Source organism: Necator americanus, chromosome X, assembly GCF_031761385.1.
Source record: "Necator americanus strain Aroian chromosome X, whole genome shotgun sequence".
NCBI classification, from domain to species: Eukaryota; Metazoa; Nematoda; class Chromadorea; order Rhabditida; family Ancylostomatidae; genus Necator; species Necator americanus.
This window is the reverse complement of record NC_087376.1, coordinates 26,399,397-26,415,931: the sequence shown is the minus strand read 5'-3', so window position 1 is coordinate 26,415,931 and position 16,535 is coordinate 26,399,397. Positions and strand designations below refer to the sequence as shown.

The following is a 16,535-nucleotide window of genomic DNA, read 5'->3' as shown; positions in this document are numbered from 1 at the left end:
CACACGAAATCAAAGAAAAAAGGCAAATAGGAAGCGAGAGCAAAATGAAAAAGAGGCGAAAGACAGCAACAGTTTCTTCGCGCAATGTTTTTAATGAATTTTGAGGAAAGAAGTAGAAATAGATGGCACTTTACACTACAAAGTTAATGGATAGACTAAACAAAAAGAAACTCCGCCACAACGCTTGAATAACACAGCATCCAGTGCGATAATGATATTCAGGCGAACGCTCCACTATCGATCGCGAACAGCTGATGCCCAAGGCCGAGTTGGCGTTTTTCTACTAACGATTCATACCATGTTGTTTCGCAGAGATATTAGCGAACATGAAAAGTGAAAAGTCGAAGCGAACAACTGTCACATGGTTAGGGAAAGATCTTATAGCATATGGAAGCCAAAATTTGGGCATTCAAAGATCCAATTAGAGCAGTATCAAGGAGAGGTGCGCAGTTACCGGGACGAAGTAGTTCTGTTAAAAAAAGCACATATTATAAATATTGTGATGAGATAGATGTATATAACTTCCTCAAGAATTGTGAATGTGCGGTTACGAACTCTAATAGATGGTATCGATCGCGCAAAGGCTTTAATGGTCGAAGACTGGGTAGAGCACGGAGGCGAGTTCGGAAGGGGTGCGCCTCCTCACTTGGCCTCCTCTCGTCATCGCGCAATATCGACCACCTCCGAGCCATACACTCACCTCTTCACTTCTGATTTGAGGTGAACAGATGTGAGTTGCGATGTATGGCTCCATCAACTTTTGAGGATTCGTAGCGTGTAAATGATTCTCTCACAAGTGTTATACCAACGGAAAAAAAAAACATCGGGGACAACGAGTGAGACATTCTATCGTAACAATCATTAGCATTAATACTACCAACTAAATTTACGGAGAAAAGTGCTTGTCGGATGAAGTGTTTGCAAGAAAAATTTCAAGGAATGACCTAACATTTACGACGAGACGGAGGCATTCGACAATTGATTAGGAAGGTCACGAAAAGTGACCATCTCACATGCTCACAGCATGAAGGCAGTTTGCATTTAAACCACCAGTCCTTCCATACCAGGAGTTTCCTGATCATGTCTGTCATTCATCGTCCACATCACATTTCTACACATTCATTTCACATCGACTCAACAAAGTTGGTTGATAAACTTGAAGTCCGAACTGCGTAGTCTTCTTTGTTCGGCCTTTTTCATCCTCCACACGGCCCTTTTTGATCAATAGAAATGATAGAAATCCTTGAAATTCCTTTCAGTTCTCTGTAGTGGTAGGCAGAATTCGGGATGCTCTGGGCCAAATGTAGAGTCGAAACAGAAAAGAAAACTGCGTAAGAATCCAGTTAAAAAATGAATACTCAGGCTTGACAGTGCATTTGCTGAAGCAAAATTTTATCAAACAGTGGTACAGTCGTGTCAAAACGATTTGAAACTTGAGAAAATACGGCTAGACTGCGACTAATGCGGTGGGAGTATTACTCATCACTCCAGTTCGAACGGAGCAAACGACGGTCCCATCTCGGTCGCAGCCACTTACGCAATTGCGGCAGTCTTCAAATCATTCTAACACGACCGGACAAAGAAGCAATGAAGTAACAACACATAACAAAAACAAATCAACAAAGAATTTCATGCGAACCCAAATTCCGTCGGGTAAACTGATTCGTTAAAGAACATCTTCATCCGTTACTGGTGAAAATACGGCTTTGAAAATTCCGCTGCCTTTAAGAGGAGCGTATCGCGATCTTGACGTGGTGCAGGACCCACAGCGAAGGCGCAGAGTTCGGGTAGTATAGCAGGGTCAAAACGACATGAAGTGCGGTGCAATTACGTACGCGGCTTCACTCGAGGCAGTGCGGTAGAGCGTAGCGGTTAGAAGCGTGCTTGAATCCTTGCTGGTCCCATCCATCGCTGCAGTTTGCGATAGTCCCACCTCGGTCGTAACTGCTGCCTCCACCGCGCCGTTTCGAGCGCGTGCGCAAATCCACCCTGCTTCATATCGTTTTGATGCGACTATAGACTGTGGAGCACAGCGCTCTTCTTTCCATAATCGTCGTAAAAACGGCGTGGAAGGCGCCTTTTTTTTGCAACAACTTTTGTTGCAACGCACCACCCTTGAGCACGCGCCGCATCCAAGTGCGACCGGTCGAAAGTAAACAATGTGTTCTCACCAGCCTATTCAAGTAAAACCAATGAATAGGTTGCTGAAGGGACAAGAGCGTGTACAAAAGTGCGCGTTCTGACGTACATCGTAGGAACTAAAGCGGTTCCCATGCCGTTCTTTACTGCAATTACGAAAAAATGAGCGGAACAACGCTGGATCCCCAAATCCACATACTATCCGAACTTTCGCTGTGGACTCCGCACCACGTCGAAGCCGTGATACGCTGCCTTTAAGAGCACTAACCATCAACTATTTCCTTCGGAGTTGAACTGCTTTGATCACACAAAAGAGGTAGAAATTGAAGAAAACCGCGAAACAATTACTAACAATAAAGTATGGGAATGAAGTAGATAAATGGAAAGGTTAAATGTAGAAGATGTGCCTGGGAATTAACTGATGCAGTTCACTGCGTCAAATCTAACGAAAAGGCAGTCCAACAGCGAAGCGAAGTCCTGCACAGCAATGCGCGTTAACCCTACGATTCTATGGTCTCCTTTCTGAGGGTTCAGTCTGTAACATTTCGCTAGGGAAATCCTTGCATACGTGGTTATTTTTTGTCAATAATGAACTTACATAGTCGTTTTATTAGTGGTGCAACGCCTAATTTAAATATTCCAGTTGGTAACCTTTTACCTATTGACACATATGTATTTCTTAGAACAACAGGAGTTTAGTGTTTCTTTATTAACAAAACCCATAACAAAACCTTAAAAGCATCTTAAAATGTTGTACTTAAACCTTCTACAATTAGTGAGACATTTAATTACACTATGTACACATTCGAAAGCAAACCAGCTTCTATGAGAGTACTTGAAATTAGCAGATTTTGTGCCTTCGACTGGTGTCTTCAAAAGTTCATTTCTTGCATTGTCAAGGACTTCGACGATTTGCGACGGATTAATCCATCGAGAGCGGACTTAGAACATAGGTTAGGAGCCGTGTTGTGTATCCCGCTAGACATTTAAAAATCCCTGTAAGAAAACGTGTTGGTAAAGTAACAGATTAATCTGTCCCTACTAGTGCTTGTGACCCTCGCGCATTTCATTCCTCGTCTTAATGGCGTAAATTCGCCAGCTGGCTGCCAGCAGGATTCAACAAGTGCCAGGCCAGCCGGCGTTGCATGTGTTTTTACCGCATTCACATACGTCTCCACGCATGCGAATCACGGCTGTTTTTCGATTCGAAGGCTGTGGCGTGGCGACAGCAGCTGGAAAGAAGTGTTTGCGGCTGCGCCGGCGGTCGTGCAGCAGCATGCTGGATTGGCGAGGATGGAAGCATTAGCTAGAACCATGTTGCAAATTCCTTTTGATTTAGATGGAAGTATTTGGAACTTGAATAGTGAGTGGAGGGTCAGGCCCACTTCTGCTGTTTACTGTTACCTAGCACAGATTCACTAAGTTGTTTCTGAAAGTACCTCCTCTACTGTGATCTTAGATGTGTAGCCAATACCTACTAATTCGTTCCCGTTCATTTAATGTCTTGCACACAGACATGCATCGTAGGCTTTTTTTGGAATATGGGTAAAGCTGACATTGTTGGTTAGAACATTACATTAAAAACATCATCTCACGAATCTGAGGTGATACAGATTTCAGGTGGAGTATTCGTATGCGGGATAGTAGATTATGGAGAGGGGAGTGATTCCGTCTATTTCTTCCTAATTGCCGTAAAAAACGGCCCGGAAGATGTGGCGCGTGCACAAGGCTGACGCGCTCCAATCGAACTCCTTGTAGAAAATAGCGCGCCGGAACGCCCAAATCTTCCGGGCCGTTCTTACGGCAATTAAGAAGAAATGGACGGGATCAACCTTCTCTCCATATGCTACGATCCCGTATATGAATACTCCACCTGAAATCCGTACTACCTCAGATTCGTGGGGTGATGCCTTTAATGACATGTGCTAGCGTGCAGTTGACTTTGGCAGGAACTTTAGTAAATCTTCAAATTTTCAGCCTGCACAGCCCACTTATCTCCTGTTAAGTAATGTAATCTACTAAATTCGTTCTTTACTTCATCCAGGAATCATTTCTTGTAGTCATCCATTCAATCTTGCTCTTAGAAATACCTTTTTTCTTACGCTTCTTTTTTGTCTGTCTTTTCAAAAACATGTGAACTTGAATTGTGCATCGGTCTGAAAGTTACGTACTGAATGGTTATCCATACTAATCTTTTATGTACAAACATGTTTGGTGCGGTATCTGCTGATTCGAGGATGAACCATCTAAAACAAATTGAATGGAACGGAAGTCGAACATTAACAGTCAAATATAACGCTCAAGAATCTCTGAGAAAAACTTATTTTGAGGGGCCGACCAATTGTAAAATCTAAAAACCTCGCGAGAGCTGATAAGTAGATGAATTAGTATTACGATTTCAACTTTGCCCTTAATTAAGCCGTTCGATTTGTGAAAATTCATTTTAAAAAAACTAGTCACAAGAATTTAGATTCATGGTTCATGGCGACAAGAAAGATGGTTCTCAGAGATTCCTGGAGCTTTCTCCGGACCTGGCAGATATGCTTCGGGAAACTCCTTAGCGTGCAATCTCTTCAGCAACTTGTTCAAAAAGGCAATTAGTTCAGTTGGTTCCACGCAACGGTTTAAGGTTGTCCCGTTTAAAGGCATCACCCCACGAATCTGGAGTGGTGCGGATTTCCTGTGGAGTATTCGTATACGGGATCGTATTATTATTGAGAGAAGGATGACTCCGCCCATTTCTTCCTAATTGCCGTGAAAAAACGGCCCGGAAGATACGGCTTCGAGCATTCCGGCGCACTATTTTCTACAACGAGTTCGATTGGAGCGCGCCAACCTTGTGCACGCGCGCATATCTCGAACCGTTTTTTTACGGCAATTAGGAAGAAATGGACGGAATCAAACCCCTCTCCATAATCTACTATCCCGTGTACAAATACTACACCTGAAATCCGCACCACCTCAGATTCGTGGTATGCTGCCTTTAAGTAGATTTAGATGGGGTCATGATCCTCAGCTCTACTGCTTACTACGCTCCTAACTAACAATCGAAAAGTACTTACTGAGTGGTATGAATCCAATGAAGATATACTTACAGTTCCCGGATGTTTAAAATTCAAAAATAAGACTACTTCAAAAATAAGAGAAAATGTTGTTGTAACAAAATGAGAAGTATAATCGGGTCAAAATGACACGAATCAAGAGTGTATGTAGCTGCGATGGATATGCCTACGCTTCAAAACGGCACGGTGGAGGCAGCAGTTGGAACCGAGGTGGAAGCATCGCAACCTGCAGTGATGAATCGTGCTAGCAAAGCTTTCACCACGCTCCTAGCCGCTACGCTCCACCGAAACGCCTCGAGAGAAGCCGCGTACGCCATTGCGTACGTGCTTCATGTCGTTTTGACCCTACTATACCTTTGTTCAGGCGGCTGCAATGCGTATTTTATTGGGACGAAATAGAGGGAGGATGGAAGCGCGTGTCAAGCAGAGAAAACATGTGCGTTGTAATAGAAGTCTCGTGGTCATCGAGGAAATCATCAAAGAAACCTGTCGACTACAGTTCATAACTTCCTGCACCATCTTGTATCACAGTGCAAAATTCTTTGAACTGACTTCAAGTAGCATATTTAAGATGGATGAGATTTATACATTTTTTTTTATTACGAATCGAAGAAAATAGTGGAACTACAAGATGTGAGAACGTTAAAGGTGTTTATAAATGCAATAGGAAGGAACAGGACGAAGAGGGCAGTGAATTACGAAAATCTGAGGGGAAAAAGAAGCAGTAGTTAGTCGGTTTTTTAAGTTCGTCCACTCTGAAGAGATTCTACGACTATAATCCAGGCTACAATTTGCTACATTATGAACATGTGGGAGGAAATTGTCTCAATGGTTTGAATGGTGCGGACGTATCACGATTCCCTCTGAGGTGGTGCGTTTAAGTGGGTATTTATACGGGAGGGGAAGGAGAAGGGGTCTAATTGCAAGTCACATTAAAGCAGCTAATTAGTATAACAAGGCAGTCTAAACAAACATTGTCCAACCTGCCACAGTCACAACTGTATATACAGTCATCCACTGCGACTATCCATATTATTTGAGAATGTTTTTCGAGTTAATTTTGGCTAATCTTACAAAAAGGTGGTATTCGTAGACACGACGGTGACTGGTGTTCGATATCCAAAAAAGTGCGGTCGAGCCACGATAAATTTGATAACGATTTTATCACCACTACTTTACGGCCGTAATTCTGTCCTTCTGCTTTGCGCAGATGGAGATTGGAGGATGATTCCTCTTTGTCGTCACCCACCCTAACCAATATATTATCATACACTTTCATTGTGCTGTCGTAAGCAAGCATAGAACAACTTACCAAGACACCATCAATCTATATCGTGCTCTCTGCTTTTCGTTCCGTCTCACCAGAGTCAATTTTGGTCGACGACGGTACAAACCTGGTGCCGATTAATGTAACAACTGATTTAAGCGGTCTATTTGTTCTATCAGTGAGACACTAGACACTGGAACACCGATTAATTTCGACATTCTGGTCAAAAATCCCAGGTTTCCGTTGTGAATTCGGTCAGGTTTAGGATTTGCACACAGTAGAAGTGGGCGTGTTGGAGTCCTCTTTTAGTTCCTTAGAGAGGCTAGGGGCCAATCAGTAATTGTTCTATGTTGACAAGCTTCCAGTCACCTCTGAACGCTTGAATACCATGCTATAGTGAGGTGAAACCAATATGAAGTGCGGTGCAGTTACGTAAGCGGTTGGAATCTAAGGGGGACCTTTGCTGATACCATTCCACGCTGTAATTGACGATGTTTCCACCTCGATTCCAACCGCTGTCTCCAGCGTGTCGTTTCGAGCGCAGCCGCCCACGCAATGCACTGTGCCTCATGTCGTTTCGACCCTACTATACCTAACCGCTTACGCGATGCAGCATTATGACGCTTTGACCGGGCACCTCTTAATTTCTATGTTTTACAGAGAAAATTGGTCACTCCTCCAGCCCTCAACTTCAGTTATGTAGTAGGATCGAAACGACTTGAAGCCGGGTGCGATTGCGTAGGCGGCTGCATTCGGGTTTGTGCGGGACACAGCGGCTGGGATCGAGGTAAGATCCACACTCATCCGTGCACTCCGATTGAAGCAACTAAGGCGGATGTAGCGCAGACGGTAAGAGATTACCCATGACTGCACGATCGATGGTTTGGAACCTAGTGACAGCCAAGGTTTTCATTTCTTCGGGGTTGACAAATAGGTCCCAGGTTTGTCCGCGAGGAAAAAACACTTAACTGACACATCTGATCGTCCCCGTAAGCTATTGTACGGCTGAATATGCATTCATAAACCTCGAGCAATTCTAAACAGAAATCGAAAGCGTAGGCGCATCTTCATAGGGATTAATCGACGCCGTGCACTTTATCTACTTCACTTTACACATCACTTGTTCCTTAATCAAATAAATTCACTCATATTTTTAAATCTACGCACCCTCACTCACAAATGCGCTCGATTTCTTTACAGCCTTTACACGTCTTAAGTTGAAACAGAGAGCACATTGGAATAAATGTTATCGAAAGAAGTATATTCTTAAGTGATTCCCACGAACACGCAAGTCTGGAAAGCTACGTATTTCTAATTCTTTTTTAAACTGGTTACTCCATGGAGCAGCACTGTAAAAATCTCATATTCCATGTCTAAATTTTGAAACATGTGTTCTTTTCAGATTTTCTCTCCAAGTGCAATGCAATTATCCGGTTGAAAGCTTTCGGCATTGATCATTGATCGTCATCCATACATGCGTAGAGAAGGATGACATTTGATGACTAAAGACTTATCTGGAAAGTACATAAAAGGATTTCTTTTTCTAGAACAAATTTCACTACATAAAACAAAAGGCATTTCTGTTACTGCACAGCATAATAAACTTGTTCTACTACTAGCTAACTTAAAAAAGCTTCCCTTGATTTACTGAGCGGGAATGGAAAGGTGAATAAGGTTGATGTGCCAGAATTTCCCACCTAAGGTGACCTATCTGTAGATACACTGCAAATAAGCATCAAATTCACCAATTTTTGTCACATAATGTTTGAAAGGGGTAGGCAGAGTTCATCACCCTGTTCTCAATCGCATACTCACTACACCCTAAATACTTAGATGGCCCGTCTTCACTGGCCCAGCATCTCCTCCAGTCGTTTCGCTCCCTCGCCACTGTCATTTTCTGATGTCCTCAAGTTTCGTGAGTGACGTTAACGAGCGTCCTTGTGCAGTATCCAGCTGAGCTCTCAGCTGGTCCATCCGTGTAACAAACACGTCGTCACAGCCGTTGGCGGTCTCCATCGAAGGCGTTTGGCATCTCAATCTAGCGTTCTTTTAGTCCATCTATCGTCGATTCTTCTCATGATGTGACCGGCCTATCTATGTTTTGATTCCGATACATATTCCGCTGGGTCGCGAAGACGGGACATTCCTCTTAAGTCGGAGCTGCGAAGACCGGCTAGGTGGTGTGTGCGCCGGTTAAACTTGAGAAGACATCTCTCAAGGGCTCTGTGGGTAGTAAGTAGCTTCCTAGACGTGGCAGCGCGGTGTTTGCTCACGTCTCCGCTGCGTAACAGAGCGCTGTAAGAACTATCGAGTCAAACAGATGGGTACGAAGATCTTGGTCCGTCAGTTGGTCTGTGGCTTCCATGACGAGTGCGAATGCAACCCATGCTGCTCTCATTCTTCTATTCGGTTCTTCCTTCAAGTCGTTTTCCATGTTCATGGAACGTCCGAGGTACACGTATGACGAAGTTTCCACGAGTTGGGAGCCTTCAAGTTGTACTCCTCCGGCCTCGCAGTAGGCCTTCTTCATGAACTGTGTCTTCGTTCTGTTTTAACGCTGTTCTATTCTCTTCCCTGCTTCCTTCAATTCGTTGAGCATCGTTTGTGCTTCATTGGTACTGCTCGAAAAGAGAACGATGTCGTCTGCAAAACGAAGGTTCGAGAGAAGGCTTCCATCAACACGTAAGCCCCTTTCTTTCCAGGAAAGTGATTTCATTACCCATTGCAATGCAGCAGTGAACAGCTTCGGCGATATAGTATCGCCTTTTTGTACCCTCTTTCCAATGGGTATGGTGAGGGGGCGGTGGATAAGCTGTATCTTAGTGGTGCATCGTAGCAATTGTCTAATGTCCTCACATACGACGCGTCCACACCTTGGCCGACCAGCCCTGACAGTATTGCATTCGTTTCTACGCTGTCAAAGGCTTTCCCATAGTCGACTAATGTTAAAACAAGGGGCAGGCGGTGTTCCCGGCAAGCATCTATGACCCTCGATAAGGTCTGGATGTGGTCCAAGCAGCTGAACCCTTGACGGAATCCAGCTTGTTCTTGAGGCTGGGCTTCATCCAGTGCGTAAGGATGATCTTGGTGAATACTTTGTATAACACGCTCAGCAAGCAATCATATCGGACGGTAGTTGCGAAGATCTTCTCGGTCACCTTTCTTATGGATAGGAACGGTTCGTGAGGTCTTCCACTGGTCTGGAATCCTTTCTTTCTAAAGGTAGGATATCATGTCCGCTGCTAAGATTACGTGAAGTGGATGGCCACCAGCCCGAAGAAAGTCTGCTGATATAAAATCAGGTCCGGGGGCTGTGCCAGGCCTCATGCTCTTGATAGCGACTCGTACTTCCGAAGGGAGAATCCGTGGTGGAGCATCACCGGTGGGGATGATCGGGTTTGACACAGGAGTTGATGAATGGAAAAGGTTCGAGTAAAACCTCTCCGTAATGGTTTCCATCCCACGACGAAAATACGTGCGAGCCCCGTCTTCGCTCAGCAAGGCTGCTAGCGGAATATTATATTCGCGGAGATCCCTGCTGCACTTCTTTAGACTCGTTCTTCTTTGTGTTGCTTCCAGAATCTTCATCCGCTTGCATTGCGAAAGATATTACTGCAACACTTTTCTGCAGCAAGTGTTTGCTACTAACCGCTCAATGTGCGATTCATTCGGATCAAGCCTCAAGGTCCTTCTTCTTTCCAACAATTCCTTGGTGGTCTTCAAAATTCGATCCAAGTTTGTCGTGCGTGGCATCGAGACACGCTCAACACAAGCTCGTAATCCTCTGAGCAGCATCTCGTAGTCTACGTTTGGGTCCTCCTCGATGTGCCAGTCACCTTGAGACAAGGAGTCCTCGAGTATGCAATCGTCGTAGACGACTTCTTTTCTCCTTCGTTGCCGATAGCAGATTTTTTTCCATCGTGTGGCTAAGTCGTATTTTTGCACGAAGGAGACGGCGACCAGAACCACCACAAAAGGATGGTACTACTTACCGAGATGTCGAGTAGACACCAACTACGGTTGGTAAGTATGTGGTCGATCTCCGCATAAGTCACGCCATTGGGCGATTCCCATGTCCACCGAGGATGGTCTTTCTTCATGAAAAGAGAGTTCCCATGAAAGAGGCGAGCGGTGGACAACGGCTTGAAGAGATGATTGCCATTTTCATTCCGGTCCCCTAGTCCAAATCTTCCGGTCCTGTACTCCTCTTCTGTAGCCTTTCTTAGTTTTGTGTTGCGTTTAAGTTTCCGACAATAAATTTGTAGAAAGACTTCTACAAATTTGCGGATCACTTCCCCCAGCTTCTCGTGAAACACGCTTATTTCGGATCCATCAGATGCTGATGTTGGTGAGTAGCATTTGATGATACTGATGGGTTTTTGGCGCAGAGGACGGAGGCGAAGAATGGCCAGACGAGGACGAGGTGACAGGATCTCGTGAGAATCGACAAGATGGACGACAGATGGGTGCACAACAAAACTATCACCGCCTACATTTCACGACGGAACCTTCTCTCCACGAATGACTAGTGTACCGTCATCCATCTGTCGTGCGTCGCTCTTTCAGTCTCCATGGCGAGTCGTGCGTGTGTCGCCCTGGTCCGCAGTCAAAGACGTCCTGAGCAACATGAAATTTAATCGAATCTCACCGGTTGCCATACCGTCCGAGACGGCAAGCCCAGTGTGCACGGTACTGAGGTAGTGAATATGCTGGAGTGGCAAAAAGACTTTTCCCGAAACTAAACAGCCATGCCACGGCGAGCTTAGCTTTCACCAAAGATCATCGCCGAACCTATATGGATCAGAGAGCCACGTTGCGACATTTTTTCAAGACGTTGGTGAATCTTAGCAGTGGTTTACTCCTAGCTAGGCTTCCGATTCCGAGAAGTCGGAATGTCGGATGTGCCGAACTCCTTCTCAGCTTGGGAGACTCGCCGCCCAAAGTCACCTCCACGCCATTATGAGGCGGTAAACCGTTGTGGAGGACACCATAAATATTTTGCCTAAACCACAATATTTATAAGAAGCTAATTTAAAATCTAGTGTGCATGTAGATGATATTTCATCAGGCCTACGGAGATTTTAAACAAAGATCGATGGATGGATAGAAGTACATATATTTTCGGACATAGGGTCGAAAAGTTGGTGCAGTTGCGTGAGCAGAGGCTCTGGAAGCGGCGCGCTTCGCTAGTAGTTGATATTGAGGTGGAATCATCGCTAGGTTCAATCGGACTGCAGCGATGAGAGGTGTTAACGAGGTTGATCTTTCTCGATCCCAGCCGCTATGCTCCACCGCATCGCTTCGAGGGCAGCCGCTTAAAAAGCATCACCCCACGAAGGTGGGGTGGTGGGGATTTTTGGATTATGCCTATACGGTGTCATGGATTATAAGGGTGATTCCGTCCATTTCTTTCTAATTGCCATGAAAACGGAAGATGCGGCTTCGAGCGTTCCGAGGTGCTATTTTCTACAACGAATTCGGTTGGGGCGTGCCAGCCTTGTGTACGCGTCGCATCTTCCGGGCCTTTTTACAGAAATTACGAAGAAATGGATCCAATCACCCACCTCCTCATAATCTACGTCGCAGCAGCAAGCAGAGTTTCATTTTCGTTTTGACCCGATCATATCATATTAGTGATCAGCATATATCAAGACTCCAGTTTGCAATGTGCAACAAAATCTGCACAAAGCAGGAAAAAAATCAATAAGTTGATAAGTTTTATTTTCGTAAAAGTAGTTCTTATATGTCGAACGCCACACGCAGGAATTCACCTAAACAAAGAAATCTATACATCACAGTAACTGATCGATAATTCCACGTGAAAAACAGTCTGCCAATTTGCATCTTTCCTCAAAATATCTGTCCACAAAGCTTGCTTGAAATCGGATTTGAATCGGAATCCGCTGAGATTTGTATATGGAACACACATACCTCTGCTTTACATGCGTAGTTTATTGGTGCAGAGGAATCCTGAAGGAATCCCATCCCTCATCTACAACTCCACATACTTCTATGTTCAATGTTGGTTTGCGTAAGCATGGTATCGCGCTCCATGGCGAATGTGTAGACGATTCGACAACAGATTTGAATTATGAAAGCTGCGTGGTCTAACACAAACACATCTTGGCGATTTGCTCTTCGTGCGAGCTGGAAATTCTGGAGAGCTGAAAGTCGATAATTTCGATAAGTGATGGGTTCATACAGTAATGGTTAATGGTTAATTTGGTGGATCAAGATAAAAGAGAATCCTATGCATGTAGTGAAGGAAAAGGGGAAGATGAGCTATTGAAATCTGTTTTTTCACCACACAGACGGAAGGATTAGGGAAGAATGTGGAGGAGGATCTCATTATCTGCATTTATCCACGCTTTTCTACAGCGATAAGATACTTCCATGTTATTCCTGTAGTCCCATAAGGATAAAAAACAAAGTTTCTGGCGTTAATCAATCCGCTTGGGATGCGTCCCCACGCTCAAATCAATTCAGAATCGTTTGAGGTTTACGAACGTGTAACTGGCCTATACAATGACTTGCGGTGGCTAGCCGATGTATCAACTCAGTGTTTTTGTCCTCCCAGACAAGTCTGGTGCCAATTTATCGACCCCGGAGGGATCGAACCTCCAATCGATCGTGCAGGAAGCGGAACCTCTAACCGCTACACTACACCTGCCCTTGTAGTCCCATGAAAAGAATTTATGATCGAAATCTATTACGAACTTACCAGGATTTACATGCATGAAACGCAGTGTTTTGTTTGGGCTGAAGTTTGAGGAATGATGCTGTTGACCCTAACGAAGATTTTTTTTCGCAGTCCATTATAAAAAAAACAGAAGTGCTCTTCAAATTTGCATTGTGCGTCTTCAGTCCCTCTCAAGCATTACTTTTGTCAAAGACTTAAATATTTCCTCTTTACGCTTCTACCAAATCTCACAAAATTGCGCGTTCTTCTGTATTCTATTAAAGGCATCACCCCACGAATCTGAGGTGGTGCAGATTTCAGGTGGAGTATTCGTATACGGGATGGGAGACTACGGAAAGAGAGGTGATTCCGTCCATTTCTTGCCAATTGCCGTAAAAAACGGCCCGGAAGATGCGGCGCGGCACAAGACAGACGCGCTCCAATCGAACCTTTTGTACAAAATGGTGCGCCAAAACGAATGAACCCGTATCTTCTGGGCCGTTTTTTACGGCAATTAGGAAGAAATGGACGGAATCACCCTCCTCTCCATAGTCTCCCATCCTGTATGCGAATACTCCACCTGAAATCCGCACCACCTCAGATTCGTGGGGTGATGCCTTTAAACAGATTGTCTTCAATTTCGCTGTTTCTGGTTACAGAACCGTGCTTGGGCAGGGTGTAGCGCAGTTCGTAAGAAGTACGGTTGCAATAGCATGCTCGATGCTCCGTAACGGCCTAGGCGAGCCATGCCTTTCATACATCTAGGATCGATAAATTGGTACTAGACATGCTTGTGAGCATAAACTCTGAGTTGATACATCGTCTGGCAACTCTATCCTCTTATCCAGGGTGCACTAAGGGTTAGCTATGCATTCTTTCCGACTCCGTTTTGCATTATGCACTTCATAATTGGTGAATTACTACAGCCTTCTTGTTTCCACTCTGAAAAGGCCGCGTTTACTTGCGATTGGTTATTCAGAAATAATTCCTTCGTGTCATACTTTTGTACTTTTCTTTTTCACGCCTTTTTCTTTTTCTTTCTTACTCTTTTGCTTTGTGCCAAAGTGGACTTTTTGTCAACAGTTCGTTGAAGTAAGTTGTAAATTTTTCCTGAGCATACCTAAACCTACGTCTTCTACTTTCGGCAATGGGAATGTCTGAATCTTGAAATGAATTGTGAAATGTTTCGTAAGTAGCTATGCCTACCAGCAAAATAGTTTTCTACCACGTTTTTCTGTATGTTGAATGAAATACACCATGTCATGTCCGAAATAGAGTTTCTGATTTTGCAACCTCCTTGTATAACGATTTCTTCTCGTCCATTGTAAAGTGCTTTAGGTGTCATATAACATCCGAGAGCTTGAATTTTGCGAATGTTAAATGTTTTTTTAAATTAAAAATAAGTTGCGCTTACGTTGTTGTTCATTTCATAATGAACGAACACAACATATACCTTACATTACGATACGATTCTGAAGCAACCCGTGATATCCTGAGATGTTTTTCAAATAAGCGTGCAGTCCAGCATTGATACGAAGATTATGAAGAGAGAGAAGCGAGTCTGGACAATGAGGAAGGTGGACGAACAAAATCAGCAGTCGCCAGAAACGAACTGCAATTTCATTTTGTAAACAAAGAAGAATTTGAACAAAGATATTCCAGAGAGAAAGAGTGATAATGTATAGAGAAGAAGGGATCCCTATTAAAATCGTTTTTCTGCCTTCTGTATGACTGTTGCTCTTTTGGATTATTTGAGTTCAAAATTGAATGCAGGCTTGAATGTAAGATCTGTAGGATGTGATAAAAATTTAGGAGTAGAAGTATGTACATAGGTTTGCCGTCCCACGAGAGCAACACGTAAGGTTTTTAGGCTTTTGAGTTAATAAAAGGGATAAAATTGGAGTGTTAGAAGCCGGAAATTGTGCATAGTATGCAGCTTGTCAAAATTAATATGCTTTTTTCTTGTCATCACATTGACGACTGAGCAATTTTTTACATGCTCGCCGCGTGAGAGGGTGCGTTTTTTTTTGCACGCCAACTCTCCGACTGTATCTTCGGACACTGTCCGGAAAAAGAAACTACTTTACTGTGAGACATTTGGCAACTCCTAATAAAGTATTCTTTAAGATGATATCCCCCAAAATCATCGGATATTGTTTCAGGCTACAAAAAAGTGTCCGGCTGCGCAGGACATTTGTCGTCTACGTGTGGGAGTAGGAAATTTACATGTACGTCCCGAACACAATTCTCGACAGGATGACCGATTCGAACACAGCGTCCACAGCGGACACGTTGCGACAGTGTGCAGATCGCAGGCTTCCCTTACCAGAAGTGTTGACCTGTTTATCGATAACTCATTCTATTATTACCTACTTTTGTTTTGGTCGCAATAAAGATTTAGAAAGTGGGTACTTGGATGTGTTGATGAGTACTGAGCAGGATTTCAAAACTAGTTATCGAGGATTGGTGGAAGATCCAACATTTAATTTAAAAAAACATTAGTAGTCAGCAATTTAGCTAACTACTACCTGTACAAAAAATTCTATTTCTGTTCCCCTTTTTGTGTCAATTTTTCCGCTTTTTTTTGCTTTTGTCCTGTTCATCTAATAATTGAAAATTTGGAAGATTTCAACACATTTTCTTTTTAGATTACTTCTGTGATTTTAGTAATTTTCAAATTTTAAATTCTTCTTTGAATTGAAAACAGAGCTTCAAATAGTTTTGTCGCACTTTATCATCAATTTTGACTGAAATATCTCAACATCCGTTCAAGGAGCATGTAGATAGACTCGCAAAATCTAAACTCCCTACCCCACTCGGAGCACAGTGTAGTACACGTCATCAAAACTCCGAAATCGAGCCAAAAGTTACGATACTATCCTTCAATTCCGAGATCATAGCCAGCAGAACATTAGAGGCATTTTGGATAACTGCTAAAATTCTAAAAATGAACAGAAACGATGAGTGCATTGCGATCACAAAGGAACTAGCCTCCTATCAATATCCAACTAGGTTTTGATCTACGGGGCCCTATAAAAACCCTTGTGAATCATGGTAGTGGTACTTGGTGGTCTGTTACGTTACCAAATTTCAGCAAACGAGGTAAGCGCTTGTCGTGTATGTGTTGTCCTTTGAGTTTGCTCATCTTGTGAGTGCTTTCTGGGTGATGAAGCGCTTGAGAGAATGAATCACTGATGATTTTGATTTTTCCAGACCCTGACGGAGGCGATAACGCCGGAATGTTAGCTGTTAGTTAATAAGGAAGATCGATGCCAATCTTGGCTACAGCTCAAGCAAATCAATCAATACTACATATTAAATCGTGCCAAGATTCAAGGACAGTCGAACATCAGCGCTAGCTCAACATCGTTTATTTCAGTCGTTTATT

The 16,535-nt window shown here is 43.6% G+C and overlaps 2 protein-coding genes across 2 annotated transcripts; both read right to left on the bottom strand.

The window, feature by feature from the left end:
• Nucleotides 1-8,737: 8,737 nt before the first annotated feature.
• RB195_025585 (uncharacterized protein) lies at nt 8,738-8,998 on the bottom strand (the record flags this gene model as incomplete). Its single annotated transcript, XM_064213800.1, has 1 exon — nt 8,738-8,998. One exon carries the CDS (start codon nt 8,996-8,998, stop codon nt 8,738-8,740), a length of 261 nt encoding a protein of 86 aa, XP_064069681.1.
• A 686-nt stretch (nt 8,999-9,684) lies between these two features.
• On the bottom strand, nt 9,685-10,056 carry RB195_025584 (uncharacterized protein; the record flags this gene model as incomplete). Its single annotated transcript, XM_064213799.1, has 1 exon — nt 9,685-10,056. The coding sequence occupies one exon, from the start codon at nt 10,054-10,056 to the stop codon at nt 9,685-9,687; it is 372 nt and encodes a 123-aa protein (XP_064069680.1).
• Between the last annotated feature and the right edge of the window lie 6,479 nt (nt 10,057-16,535).